This window comes from Panthera pardus, unplaced genomic scaffold (genome assembly GCF_024362965.1).
Source record: "Panthera pardus isolate Hobbes unplaced genomic scaffold, ASM2436296v1 HiC_scaffold_17, whole genome shotgun sequence".
Classification (NCBI taxonomy): Eukaryota; Metazoa; Chordata; class Mammalia; order Carnivora; family Felidae; genus Panthera; species Panthera pardus.
Window position 1 is genome coordinate 98,092,956 of NW_026526732.1, and position 16,040 is coordinate 98,108,995.

Sequence of the window (16,040 nt, forward strand, 5' to 3'; positions counted from 1 at the left end):
GTGTATCCTTTCATACCTACAATATATTTATAGAGGTAGATATTTTAATCTTTATTTAAAGAAGAAAAAACAAGCTCAGAAAGGTAACTTGAAGGGAATAATTATTTTTCTAGTACTAAACAAAGCTATGTATAGCAAGTCATTGTTGAAATTAAGCAGATAACAACTCCACCTACAACTATGATTCTTTGCTTTATAAAGGAAGGCTTATAATAATGAGGTTCATCAGAGTATCCATGAGTCCTACTCCTTCTGCTTAAGTAATAAGAAAGTATTTGCTATAAGTCTGTGATACAGTATCCTGATAAAACAGATTTCAGCAAAAGATGAATGGGAGTCCCATATAAGGACTCATCCAATATGTGTTAGTTTACCCAATTCCCTTTGCTAAGAAGTGATTTCTTTTATAAACAAGTTTTACATGTGAAACCAAGGATAGTGTTACAAAGAAGTAACCAAGCATATGCCTATTTTGGAAGATTTTCAGTGTTGTATATGCATATTTCTTCTTGTGTTAAAAATAGTACGAGTTGTTTTGTCTTCTAAATGTGAATTTAAATGGGTCCTATCAATACCCTCACTTCTCTTGCATTAACTAAAAATTCCTCTACTTGACTCTGTTTGCTCCTTTTGTCCCAAATTCCATGCTATTTCTCTTTTCCTCATTTTATCCAAATTCACTGATATAAAACTTCCCTTTAAATTCCTTCACTTTCTTATATTTATTCACCCCTCAACTCCTGCAATTTGATTCCCATAATTCCACTCTCTTGATCATCTACCAACAGCCTCCTTGTTACCAAATCTTATGGACACATTTTCATTCTTTGATGCTGCCTACAACCTCCTATTTAACACATGAAACAACCAAAAAATTTGGATGGCTTAATGCAACAGAAATTTGTTCTCTAACTGTTCTGGAGGCTGGAAGTCCAAAATCAAGGTATTGGTAGGTCCATATTTCTTCTAAAACCTCTAAGAGAGGATCCCTTCCTCCTTCTTCCAGCTTCTGGTAGCCCCCAAAGTTCCTTGGCTTTGTCAGCATAATTCCCATCTCTGCTTTCATCTTCATCTTCCTTCTGTGTGTGTCTATCTATGTCTCTTCTCTTTTTATAAGGAGAGCAGCCATACTGGACTAGCCCCACCGTAAGGACCTCATCTCAACTTGATTACACTGTAAAGACACTATTTTCAAATAAGATCACATTTATGGGTACCAGGGATTAGGACTTCAACATACCGTATGCATTCAATGCATACCAGGGAGTGTGTCAGTTAGTCTCAGATCAGAGAAATAGAACTACATGAATGATAAGGAATAAGGGACTTATTACAGTGATTTGTCTTTCTGCAATTGTGGGACCTGGCTGAAGAGTTTAGGTGAGGCCGTTGCTTCTGCATCTGGTGATGAGTCTGAAGTCTGTAGTATAGGCAACTGGTAAGGGAAATGGATGTGGAGTAGGAGAGAATGAGAACTTGAAACCTGGAAGGATAAGCTCAAACTCCAAAGACATTGGGGAACCATTCTAATTCTCAGAAATGCCAACTTCAGTGATGTGGGTGACCTGCAGGGGTAGCTGGTGAACTTCACCGTGAGCTCCACATATCTCTTGCTCAGGATGTGCAGAAGATGAAGGGGGTGATCTGGCAGGAGGAATTGTGGGTCAGGATTTGGAGAAACTGATGTTGCTGAGATCCAGGGGAAGCTTGAAGAGCTGTAGGCCCAGCTGTTCCCCACAACAAGGTGAGCCAGCTGATCAGCGACAATGCATATGAGCAGGAGGAGAGTCTGGCACTCTACCAAACTTCCAAGCCTAAACTTGGCTGCTGCTTTGCTTCTACTCCTGCACAAACTTCTTATATGGCTCACTGTAACACAGAACCAAACAGGGAAGAGAGTTCTGCGAGTCTGGGTTTCAGTTGAGCTGATTTGACAAAGTATGAAGCTGTAGCGGTCCATCTTTGTTGAATTGGCACAAACATACATTTTATAACCATCCACACTTTCCAAAAAATATAAGAGTAAAATCATTCTTGCTTTTTTATCTATCTTCGGATGTTGTTCATTCCTTTTCTAGCTGGGTCATATTGCCCCTTTGATATCCTGTCACTTCAATATGAAATATAAGGTTAGCTACTATCAAAACTACCTAAACTATATGGTAGGCAGAGGGGGAAGGGAAAAAAAAAGAATTGGTTAATATGTGTACAAATACATTAATATCAAAATAAGAAGGTAATACTCATACCGATTACAACCTTCACTTCTACAACTGGTCACACGGTTGAGGCAGGTATTTATAACTTCTTTCTTCTGTTATGTAATCTTTACCCTTTTGTTTTCCCTAAGCACTACTGCTGGTCATTGTTCCTTGCCTAGTGAAGTAAATGAAATATTCATTCTTGAAGTGTCTGGGCTATTAGCGGTAATGCCTGCATTGAGCTGTAGTTTTCCATTGACCTTTATCACTGGACATGGAAATACTAAGAGGTAATGTCATATATTTCGGACATTCTCCTTTTCCATACTGTGGTAGCATCAACGTGGTTTCCTCTTGACATTTAGGATCAATCAACCCACAGACTAAAGCAGCCCTTTCTCAACTTGTTGATTCACTGGCATGAGGAGTCCAAAGTGACCCCAGGCTGTCTCGATGTCTAATTTAATGGACCACTGCTAAGGCTACCAGTGGTACCATTCCACTCTTGGGAACTAAAAGCTCTGGACCAACAGAGCCCAACATTTTGGTGCCAAGCAGCAAAATTTTCACTAGCTGAATCAGGAAGAGTGAGGAGAAGAGCCACTCCTGTTTCTACCCCTTGATTTCTAGAGCCAGGAGAGAGGGCTATGAGAGAAATAGTCTTACATCGATTGCTGGTTTAGAGCATACAAAGCTTCCTGAGGATATTAGTCCATTTGCACAAGATACTGACGACCAACTGGTGGAGTCTTCAAACAGGCCATTCCATCATCTTGCCAGGCCATCTGCTGCAAGGTGATGGGACACATGGTGAGACAAGAGAATTCCATGACATGAGCCACTCTGCTCTTCATTTGCTGTTAAATCAACTTTTTGATCAGAAGCAGCATTAAAATTCCACGACAGTTAATAAGGCATTCTATAAGTGCATGGGTAGTGATTTTGGCAGAAACCTTATGGGCAGAGAAGGAAAATTTATATTCAGAATGCCTATTCCAGTGAGGACAAGTACTGCCGTCCTGTGATGTAAGTGCTTCAATCTAATTGACCAAACACAAGGTAGCTGTCTAATCCCTCTGGACAATGATACTATAAGGATTTAGAGTAGGGATTTGACCTTATGCAATTGTGGAAGATAGTTAAACAGTCTAAGTAAGGCTGTTGCTCCGCATTTGGTGCTGAGCCCGAGGTCCTCAGGGAAGACTAGAAGAAAAGATGGGTGTGAGTTGGGAAAAAGAAGGGCAAAGTAGAACCTGTGAGGTTGGTCTCGTAACCATGAGGACAACCAAATTGGAACCTATCTTCAAGGTTCAATTTTAATGATGCAGATTATTTCCTAGCTACCAAATCTTTCCTCATAGATGTGTCCAGATGCCTGATGCTGGATTCAGAGGAACTGAATGAGGAGATTTCAATGGGATCTGCAGCTGCCCCACACCAATAAGGTGAACCAGCAAATCTCAACAGTATGCCTAAGCTGTAATAACACTTGATCATACAAAAGTCTTCCAAGCATAAATATGGTTACTGCCTCACTTTTACTTTCCAAATATTAACCAAATTTCTTTTGTGGCCAACCCAGGTCCAGAACCTTATAGCATAGCTGCAGTTGAGTTAAACTGATGTTGTATAAAACCTACACTAGGAGTCAATGAATGTTAAATTGAAAGAATGAATAAATGAATGGCTGGGTAAATAGATTTGCAAAATGTCTCAGGTCACTCCTTGGCCCCAATTCTACCATCTTGTTTCAGGGTGGTGGCTCAGCTCAACCTTTTAGTATTCCAATTCAAAACCAGTGATCTTCCTGTAGGACAGCAGTCAAAATATAGTTTGGGACTAAAGGGAACTGCCATGATATATGAGAAATTGTTCTGAAAATAAAGTATGGATGAACCTGGGATCTGGTCCTCCAACTGCCTGAGTAATCATAGGACTAATTTGATTGCTTTTTAAACTTTCTCATCAATAAAATAACAATTCAGCTAAGTAATTTATATCTCACTTAGTTCCAGTACTCTTTGATATGTTTTGGTTACCTTCAGAGGTAGAATCCCAGACTAGCTGATTTCACATCAGGCATTCTTGGTCATAATTTTTATTTTAGTTTTATAATGAGAATACTCTCATTATTCAACTATTTAGACAGTAGAGGAAGTTAAGTTAACATTTCACACATTTAAAACTACATGCATAGTGTGCTACTATGCACATGTTTGGATACTTATATGGGCGTACTTATATGCCTGATTATAAAGAGAACACATAATCATGATATGATCCTATAAAAATGATAACTGCCTTACCCAAGTAAAAGATCCAAAATATTAGAGGGAGAAACTGAATATTTATATAATGTATTTGTTTATAAACACAGATATATAATCAATGCAGTTAAGTAATACCATAAATAATTATGCACATATATTTTAGTCATATTGTAGAAAATATTCTTTAGTATAGCAATAGTCCTTGTTTCACTCTCAAAATATATGTGTGAAAACTTTCAAACTTTTTACATGCATGTTTGACATCATATCTATCACCGTAGCCATATTTCGAGTCATATATCACAGTATTACAAACCACATCATCTGCAGGTCCATCTCTGTTGTTTGAAAAACAGCATGTTTTGAATCTGTGTTTGATGCTGTCATTGGAAATACTATGTTATCAAAAGCACCGGTATTACGCGTTTTTTGTTATTGTTCGTTTTTAGACTTCTTTTTTAAAATTTTTTTTTTAACGTTTATTTATTTTTGAGACAGAGAGAGACAGAGTATGAACGGGGGAGGGTCAGAGAGAGGGCGACACAGAATCTGAAACAGGCTCCAGGCTCTGAGCTGTCAGCACAGAGCCCGAAGCGGGGCTCGAACTCACGGACCGCGAGATCATGACCTGAGCCCAAGTCCGCCACTTAACCGACTGAGCCACCCAGGAGCCTGTTTGTAGACTTTTCTACATAGATAAATGATATATCCACAATGCAGCTTCTGACTCTATGCTTCTATATATGTGATTTTTAAGAGAGTGACTTAACAAAGACAGCCAATAATTGGATTTTCAAGACAACACACCCAGGAAGAATTACTAAATTTCTTTAGGTCTTCTCCTTCTCTGCCTCCTTATCTCCTCCCTATCCCCACCCCACCCCATTCTACTCCTGCCTTTATCTTCTTCCTCCTTTCTGCTTTAGTGGTAACCAATTCTATCCCTAACATCTCTAAGCATCCACAAATAACACTGATTCAGGTTACTTGATGCTAATGTGCCTCCCCAAGTAATACTTTCCCAGACTTCACAGGTCAAAATTAAGCAATTTAGAGCCATCTGTGTTATGACACTGCATGTAAAAACCCACATATAGTTTGCTTCTCATTTAGATATTCAGATCATATTACATTTCCATCTTTATAGAATCTTTTAAGGCAGGGGTCACCATACTATATTTTAAACATTGTGGAAATTGAGGCTGAGGAACACCTTAATTGTTCAAGCTCTGTCTGATCCCCAAATCCTTTTTTTCATTACATTACACTAATAGTTATATCATAATGATAAAATTAAGCTTTAGTTTCATCTGTTGTCATATAATGAAATACATAGCCTCAGTTTTCTCATTCCATCCATCTAAATTTTCAGATGAGTTGTAAGAATGATGACAATTCAAAGTTTGCTGAATTTTGGCCCCTGCTGCTCAGTCTATAGTGAACTACCTACCCTCCTGGTATTTTGAGACTCCCAAGGCACATTTGCAAAACTCTTTCCTTTCTCAGTAAAATAAAAAGCACCCTTGTAAATCCACATCTACAGCTCACCGATTTCCCGTGACTAGACATGTTTAAACCTCTGGTCATGATTAAAGTAAAATCTGCTCCAATGTGTTTGTACGGAGCTATAAATGTATCTACATATGTGCATATGATTTTTCACCTTTGAGTAACTATTTTTAATAACTTTATTAAAGTTATTAAAGAGGTCTGCATGCATGTTGCAAATCCTTTTTCTGTTAAATATACCTGTATTTAACAATTGCATGATGACTTCATTTAGCTGTATAAGAAATTATTATGCTTATTTATATCATAGTCTAGACAAATAATCAAATTCTATCTGAAAAAAATACAAATTTTAGCAATTTTCAATTATTTTCATCAATATACATTTACTTTCATATATTTGTTTTTGAAAATATTTCAGTGTTGATAATTGCTATAGCATAAATAAACAGAAGATTCACATCCAGAATAATTTATGCCTTACAAAATACTTTAAAATAGTGTTATGGGCTCAATTGTGCCCCCTTTTCTCCGCTAATTCGTACATCAAAGTCTGAGTTACTAGCACCTCAGAATGTGACCTTATTTAGAGATAGGGTCTTTGAAGAGATAAATAAATTAAAATGAGCCAATTAGGGTTGCCTTATAAAGAGAGGAAATTTGGACACAGCCACATACACAGAGGTAAGATGATAGGAAGACACAAAAAGATGGCCATCTACAACACAAGGAGTCAGGCCTGGAACAGATCCTTCCCTCACAGCCCTCAAAAGAACCCCACTGACATCTGACATCTTGATTTGGACTTGCAGCCCCCAGAACTGTGAGACTATAAATTTCTGTTAAGCCACCCAGTCTATGGTACTTTCTTTTTAAGTTTTGTTTTTTTTTTTTTTTTTTTTTTTAATTTACGAGAGAGAGAGAGAGAGAGAGAAAGCATGAACGAGGAAGAGGCAGAGAGAGAGAGAATCCCATGATGGAGCTCAAACTCATGAATTGTGAGATCATGACCTGAACTGAAATCAAGAGTCAGATACCTAACCAACTGAGTCACCCAGGTGCCCTTATGGTACTTGTTATGGCAACCTTAGGAACTAACACTAGCATTCTGAAATAATTGCTTATATACATCTATGTAAATGGACTTTATTGACTTTGCTAGAATGAAGATTTTATTTTTGGTTTCATTATTATAATTGTAAAAGATATACAAAAATTCTATTATGGACTTATTTCTTCTACAAATAAATATATTTTCTTACACATATATTTTATCTCTACCATATTCCTTTTAAATGAATTAATATTTTCAAATATCTTTTATTAGACATTTTGAGAATTTCTATAAAAACATCAGGTGAAAATAGCAAGATGAGGCAACTTTTCCAAGTTTATTTTATATTATTCATAGGACATGGTTATTATTTCTAGTATTTCCAATGATGTAAGTTCCATTTTTTAGAGGAGTAATTTTATACTTCAAAAGAAATCACATCTAATTTTCTATAGAACGAGTGGGAATTTATTTTTAAGAGACTGTTATGAAAGGTACTACATCAGTGAAAATTACAGAGTTGTTACCATTGCATTGATTAGTAATAGACTTGATTTTTCCAAAGCATATTCTGTTGCCCATAGGTAATGCAGAAGAGTTTCTATAAAAGGACTGAGGAGAAATTAAAACATACAATTTATCAGTCAAAAATAAAATAGCTTTGAATATGAATAGGAAATCATGGAGCTTATGAAAGCAATGGAAATGTCATAACTTCGGGGGGAGGTGACTAGAAATGGATGGATTTTTCAAGCCATACTATCTGCCTAAATTTACCCTCTAATGAATTGCAAGTTGCATCTCTGAAATTCGTATATTTAAGGCTTGATTGAATCCTCTGGCTTGTGTGTTTTCTAAATATGTGCATTAAAACTGAAACCATTTTCCTCACAGTCATGCTTGAAAATTTGGGGACTTGGGCATGGATATTTGGGAATTTTTTTTTCTGGAAAAATAGCATAATTTAAAAATAAAAGAAAATATTACCTGAGTAACTACCTAAAGACCTTTGTTAATTAGTGGTGATTGCCACTAAAACAAATTTTACCTCTTTGTTCTTTTTTTTTTGTTTTTCAAGTGTCTGTTTATATCATACCAAGGGATGACATTACAAGCTTTGCGGAGTTTAGTAGAACATGTATACTGTATTTCAAATGAAAGCAGTTTTGACAGCAGGGTGGCACTTAAGTATTTCCCAAGCTGCAGGGCGACTCCTTCTGTTTAAGAGCTAATAATGTGATTAAATTAATTCTAATATTACAGTCTCAAAGACACTTATCAAATATCTCAAGAATTTAACGATAATTTGTATTTTCTTGGATTCTGTTTACTTGGTGAGTTTTCCAAGTTAGGAAGAAGAGGGACAATTTGATTGATCCCCTCCCACTAAGAATATAATGGGTCCTTAAAATTCAAGTGGGAACTAATTGTATATTTTCACTGTATTGTAGTATATGCTTGTCATATGTCTTTGATATCTCACTGAGTCCGATTTTGGAAATGAAAAGGTGTCTGGAACCCTCCTTTGGTAAATATTATGATTAAAATTGTGAAGGAGAGGGGTGCCTGGGTGGCTCAATCCATTGAGCATCTGACTTCAGCTCAGCTCATGTTCTCACAGTCCATGAGTTTGAGCCCCATGTCAGGCTCTACCCCGACAGCTCAGAGCCTGGAGCCTGCTTCAGATTCTGTCTCCCTCTTTCTCTGCCCCTCCCCCATTCACCCTGTATCTTTCTCTCTCAAAAATAAAATAAAAACATAAAACATTTTTAAAAAATTAAAAAAATAAAATTGTGAAGGAGGATGAGAGTTGTATAGTCGGAGTAGTATGGATGGATGATTTAAATAATCATAATGCATTTATTTTAACTTTTTTAGGTTAATGAAAGGATGGAATAAATCAAGTTGAAATAAAGAAATGAAGATGTAACTTCCAAAACATTGAGAATCTTCACTTCTGTTAAAAATAAATTTTCAATTATAATATTTTTTAAGAAATAATATATACATGATTTGGTTTTACTCAAAATTTGCTTTTTACATTTTCTAAGCCATTTTCTAAGTGTCTTGTGTGATGCAGATAGATGGCAAATACAGTAGAACAGTATTTAACATAGCTGATTATGACATAGTTTTGACTTTCCTCATACAAATAATGTCCTTAAGCAGAATCAGCACAGTATAAAAGGTCATAAAAGTGTATAATAGTCTATTTCTATTCTGCTTTGAAGAAGTTCTAATGCTTTACCCTTCACCTACCTGACCTTCAATTTCATCAATATGAAAGAGCTATTGTCAAGATTACATGTTGGAAATTTGTAACATTTAGCTCCGAGGCTGCCATTAGTAAGGAAATAATAAATAAAGCAATTCGCTATAATTCAACAAATATTCATGCATTTGGAAATTGAATGCTAAAATTAATCTTGATAAATGTCAATCACTGTGGAGATCATTCTAAAACAACAAGTTCATAATTATCACCGCAGGGGTCTTATGCATGCAGAGGATGTTAAAGCAAGTCAGGGTGCACCTGCTGCTCAATCCATTGAATTCACTTTTAATCAAATAGTGTGGTCTGAGACCCTCTCTTGGCCTTTGGTACCCATAAAATAATTACATAATAAAAATGGAATGAAGTAAACAAAATAAAAATATATTATAAAAATGGGAAAACATATACTAAAAAATGAATAAAAAAGAAAAACGTCCCTAAAACAGATGCTTGCATCACCTGCCTGTGCTCCATTCTTTTAACAAGCCACATTCATCACCCAAATTAGACTAGCTACTTTCATCTCCATTTCCTTTCAACTGAATCCTTGCTAGTGTGAACTTGCCAATGATGGCTATGTACAGATAGTGGTTTCAGGGAACACTGATTATCAGAGACCAAATCTAGACCACAAAGCCTGTTTGTAAAGGCAAGTGAAGAGCAGGAAAATGGAAATTACTTTCAGATATTACTAATCTGCACCAGATTTGGGTTGGGGGCCCAACAATAAAAGGTTCTGTGTCTTATTTACCCGTCGCTTGAGTCACTTGTTCCCCTTGTGCTTTAATTATCTTTTGTTATTTCTTTTAAGTTTTGTTATTTTAAAGAGTGCTTTTGGAATGTTTTCACTTAAGTATAGGAAATGATGATTTTCGTTCACACTTTTAACTTTTTGTTGTTGTTGTTCTTTTTCTCCCTAGGGATGCAGATCTGTTCCTGTTAGACACAAGAAAGACCCAAGCTTTAGATGTGGGTTGGCTTGTCTTTGATATCACTGTGACCAGCAATCATTGGGTAATTAATCCACAGAATAATTTGGGTTTACAGCTCTGTGCAGAAACAGGAGATGGTAAGCAATGAATTTCAATATTTTTCATGGGGCTAGTTTTGACACACTGAGAGTTACGACTTTGTACACAATTTAACCAAGATATGTTTTATACCTACGTTGTGCAAGGTAGCACCCGCCATAGGATAGTGCAATACATCAATTAGTTAATTGATTTATAAACATATTTACTCAACACACATTTATTTTCAGCCTCTGTGATGGGGATAAGGGGTAAAGAAGAATTATGTATCGGTCCTGGCTCTGAAAGAGTTTTTAATCTAGTCTTGAAGAACTGTATGCAAACAAATAGCACTACCATAACAACACCAAAAGAAAGCTATATACAAAATGCTATGGATCTATGTCTTGATTATGACGGTAGTTATACAACTATATAGTTTATAAGAATTTATAGAACTGTACATTGAAATGAACACTACTGTATGTAAAAAATATCTCAAAACTTGACTAAAAATAACAAAGACATACACATATACATAATAGTGCTAGGGAAACAGGCAAAGGAGCTACCGATAATACAGGGGAGAAAAGAGGCACGAAATACTGCAGAAAATAACATCGTTTGGTCTTAACATATTCCAATATTTGGTCAAAGACAACACCTCCAGGGTCATCTGTGGAGTTGGGGGTGGGAGGGGATCGGTAGGAAAGGTTTATTTTGAAGAAGCTCCAGAAGTTTTTTTATGCTCACCAGTACTCATTGACCAACTGTATGGCATGCGCTTGGCTAGATGCTAGACGTAAAATGGTATATTTAGAAATATACCAAGTGGGCTACATTGTGCCTCACACCCTGTGAATGTTAGGGCCAGGCCCAGGGAGGGTAATTTATAAAAGGATGATTAATTAGAGGGTGTACCTTATTTAAGTTTTACTGTTTTAGTTTTCTGCAGGATCAGTCAGTAGACACATTCACCCTAGAGGCTGCCCTACTCATTCCTCTTTGCTGTATTACACTACAGCCTTGCTCAAAACATACAGTTAAGTAAAAGTTGGGTCTGATTTGGGTCTCTTTTAAAGGGGTTCGTCGCTATAAGCATTAGGACTTCACAGTGACATTGTGTTACCTATATAACCAGATTCATAGCTGAAGAATACTATAACCAATGCTGGTTCCCCAAGGATTGTGTATATGAAATGAGACTGACAGATACAAACCAAATATATTACCGAGTTCATCCTCAGATCTTGATCTAGTAATAGAGTTATTGAAGTTCTTAGTGTTATTGAAGTGTTTCAGGTATTTTCCCACCAAATCTAGGCTTTTCATAGATTTTAATGACAGCGCCGAATTAAATTTTTTAAAACAATTCAAATATTTTGAAGTATAGGTTATTTTTCAATTATGGCTTTGCGATTAGCATTGAGGATTTGCAGAGTTCAAGCATTATGAATGTAGACTGAGAAAGTATGCATTTAAATAATCTTCCAAGAATTCTTACACTGTCAAACTACTGTACATTTATGGTCAGAAATGTGACTGGGAAATCAGCACTGTGGGGGTGAGCAGTCATTTCTTCCCTGGTATGTGGCCCAAACAAGAAAAATTAAATTAGTGGTATGTGCTTCTCCTAGTCTTCTCCTTAGGGAGATGCTTGAAATGTCTAACTAAACAATTCAAGAGATCTATGAAATATGATCAGCCTCTTTCTTTTTCATTCCCTACCCATTCGCACCCCACTTGAAAATTCTGAAATTTCCCTTTTTTTTTTCACTCTTTCTTCTGTATTGGTTCTCTCTGCTTTACTATCTATGTAATTTGGCTTCTGTCTTTCTTTCAACTTATGTTTTTCTCGCCAAGAACTACTTTATATTTTGTAGTTTCCTCCCACTCCTTGATTTATTTCTCCTATATGTTAGGGTAATTTTACTTTAAATTAATGTTGTATTATTTAATAATATGGGAAGATTGTTTTGAGCCTAAAATAAATTAATATTTCATTTTTTTTCAAAGGTTTCCAAGTCCTTTATTTAAGACTTAGGTTATATACAGCTTTCGTTGCTTTTCTTTATCTCTGTAATACTGTCCAATATTAAAATATGAAAATGGTTAAATGTGCTAGGCAAACTGGCTTTGTGCCTTTAAGCAATACTTAAAACAGATTTTAACCAGAGCTACAGCATATTTGGCCTTCAGAAAGCAAATGGCCCTCCTGGTCCCTTAGTTTTATTAACTGTGACCTTATGGAGAATATACTTGTGACATTTCTCTATAAATATGAATAACCAGATGCTTCAGCTTATTATTGCTTCATTCATTACTACTGCTGATGTGCTCAATGTGATATTGTGACATTGCTTCAAACAGAGCAAACCATCTTTAATTTACAGTAATGGGTTCTGAAAACATTTACTTTTCAGCAAAAGTAATTGGCCGTCATGATTGGATGGTACTCAGATGATTTCAAATGATTTGTTGATTACCCACTTATTCATTTGTTTGGCATAAACTTATTGAGTATCTATACATGAAAGACAATATGTTAAAGGGCAATATAATCTGGGAGACAGATATACGTAGCTAATTTTAGAAAGGATAAAGCATTCTAAATGCTAAAAATAGTAGCACAATCAAGACACTACAGGAAAAATGGAAGATAGAGAGTTAATTCCAAACAAGTCAGAGCCAGAAGGACAGTGGTTCAGGTGACTTTTAAGCCAGGTCAGTTCAATAAGATTTCAAGAAATGGAGATGAGAAGAGAGGGAACTGTGGGCGTATGTGGAATGGTCGAAGGGAGAATTCATTCCTAGATGAGGAAACAAGGTGAGTAAATGAATAGAATGGCAAATTGCATGGAATAGTCTGGAAAAAGTCAATAGCTCAGAGTTGGCCAGAACAACAATCATGTATGAAATATGACTGCAAATGCTATTAGGAAAGTGATTTGGAGACAAATCATGGAAGGAAAATGAAATCTCACTTATGTATAGTATATTCTTGTTGCTTGATCACACGTCATAAAAGAACCAGACTTGCTGCTTTAATCAATCACAGCAACACCATCGTATGAATGTTGGTTTCATGAGGTCATAGGATGTATATTTCACCTTCACAGTTGTACCCTCTGTGCTTGGTACAGTGAGGCTTGTGGGTAGGTATTAAAAATGTATCTTGAATGATCACTGAATGAGTTTGTAATTTAAAAGACTTTTATACACCATCTGCCCCTGAACATGTTACTCTTAAGAAGACATTCCAAACTATAACTTTCGGGTGATTATTAACCAAGTCAGTCTGGTGTAACACAGGAGCAGAGTTTTGTACCCAACTCACAGTACAGTAGTTAAAGCAGTTTTAGTCATAAAGTGAGGAGAAAACCAGTGATGTATATTATTAAATTTTGATTATCTTTCTCCTGCAAAAAGAGAAAAAAAGGTAAAGAGGCCCAAATATATTTTGGAAGCCAAAAGACTGCTGAAATCAAAACTAGCATTATGATTCCTCAGAGGAACTGTGAAAAATATGTCAGTTTATGAAATATTCTTTTTAGAAATTTGACAAATGAACTGCCATCGATTTGGCAGGAGACTTTAAGAATATTCCATTGATTTTTTTTTTTCATACAGAATAATTCCCTGAACTCCACACATTTGTTTCATCAAAATTAAGCATACATATGAGCAGGCAAACAAAAAAAGAAACACTGCTGCTTCTTAATGGTCTAATCTAGAGATTCCAGACATGGATCCACTTGTGTAAAATCACTTTCAAAGTTCTCAAGCATTCTCTCATGGTGGTTAATAGATTTCTGTGATAAGATAGTCTCTCTTTATTAACAGCAAATGAGTAGGCTTAGGTCTGTCTTATAATTTATTGTAAGATTTTTAGCTCACCAAGTTATAAAAACACATTAATCATCTGAATTATTAGGTCTTTATTAAAATTGTTAATAAACCTATGGTACCATTATTCTTTACACATATATACATACAGGGCTTATTACACAGATAGCAACTTAACCGAGCTTTAAAGACTAAGTGTTTCCCCCAAAACACTACAATTTCCCACTGTTTGATGCTTTATATAGTTTAAACCTTCCAAGTACATTAATCCTTTTCTCAAACTTGGGTTTATAGAGATGGAAAAACAAAGAGAGTATTTTTGGGTTCATTAGAATGTCTTTAAAAAATCCTATGTTTTCAGACATTTTAGGTTTGGCAATACTCAGAATGAATTTTGCCAATGACTTTTTTTTCTTTCTATTCAAACCCACTTATACGTCAAAGAAAATTCAATCCGTATGTTTCTGATTCATTTGTATTCAAGTCATCAAAATGTTGTTTTGTCAGAGTACTGTTTAATGTCCAAGAAACATTATAAAGTTCTTTTTTTAATAAGACTCTAATATCCATTTTTCTTCAAATGAAGTTGTGGCATAATTTCCAAGCATATCAAGGTAAAAATTCAGATTTAAAGACAGATTTCAACGTGTCACTGAATTTTGTAGCCAATTCAAGAAAACAAATTTCAGAGGTATTAACTATGAAATAAAATTCCATTATGATTGATGCTTAAATATAAGATAGAGAAACATAGTTATTACTACAGATGACATAGAATTTAAAGTTTATATACTTAATTTTTTCATACTTAATTGACATAAGAAGGATAAATAAATAGAATAAATAACTCCATTCTAGAAATATAAATTCTAAGAAGAAATTATTAGGAAAACTAGATTCATATCTTAGCTCTGTTTGGGGCACCTGGGTGGCTCAGTCGGTTAAGCGTCCGACTTCAGCTCCGGTCATGATCTCATGATTTGCGGGTTTGAGCCCTGTGTCAGGCTCTGTGCTGACAGCTCAGAGCCTGGAGCCTGCTTTAGATTCTGTGTCTCCCTCTATCTCTGCCCCTCCCCTGCTTACACTATCTCCCTCTCTCTCTCCCTCACTCTCTCTCTCTCAGAAATAAACATAAAAATTTTTTTAAATCTTGGCTCTGACAAAGTAGTTCATGTTTTAGTCGTAGCATTAATAGAATGAGTATTAGTGCTAATTACTTACAATGACTGTGTGAGGCTGTATTAGTTGAAAGGACCTGGCATATGGTAAGACAGGAATGAAAGGTCTTTATGCTGAATAGGACTAGAGAATGCACACAGACTTTTCACTTACTCCAGGTGACACTCATTTAACTTAGGATTATTTTTTTTTAAAATATAGAGGTTGTACTGATGATTTAAGGAAGTTTTAGATAAATTCACAAATGATAGTCCACTGGAAAAAGGTGAGATTATTGATAAATGTTCTTAAACTTTGAGTTGGCAGCCAAATGTATAAGTAGCTACATTATTATGCTCATGTCTAATAACTTGGGTTGATAAAGTGATTATTGATAGGAAACTTTTAAATATATTCCAATCTGGAGTATGAAGTCAATAGAAATGAACACTCAGAGATATACATCATGATTAATTGATTCCTTATATTGGTTATTCATAGGTACCAGAGATTATAAAATTATTAGTACTGATATAGTAGCATTCTTGAGTCCCAATCATCTTACTCTTAGAAAACATAACATAGATATTTTGGGGATAACTAATTACTTCATTGAAAATAATGAATGGGGCACCTGGGTGGCTCAGTCGGTAAAGCGTCCGATTTCCGCTCAGGTCATGATCTGTTGGTTTGTGAGTTGAGCCCCGCGTCGGGCTC

At 35.6% G+C, this 16,040-nt stretch overlaps 1 protein-coding gene across 1 annotated transcript in view; it reads left to right on the forward strand.

The window, feature by feature from the left end:
- BMP5 (bone morphogenetic protein 5) overlaps positions 1-16,040 on the forward strand; it is a 116,063-nt gene that overhangs the window by 67,020 nt on the left and 33,003 nt on the right. Inside the window, exon 3 of the mRNA XM_019457461.2 lies at positions 10,230-10,378. Coding sequence (XP_019313006.1) covers positions 10,230-10,378 — 149 coding nt within the window. The remainder of the gene's footprint in view (positions 1-10,229; positions 10,379-16,040) is intronic.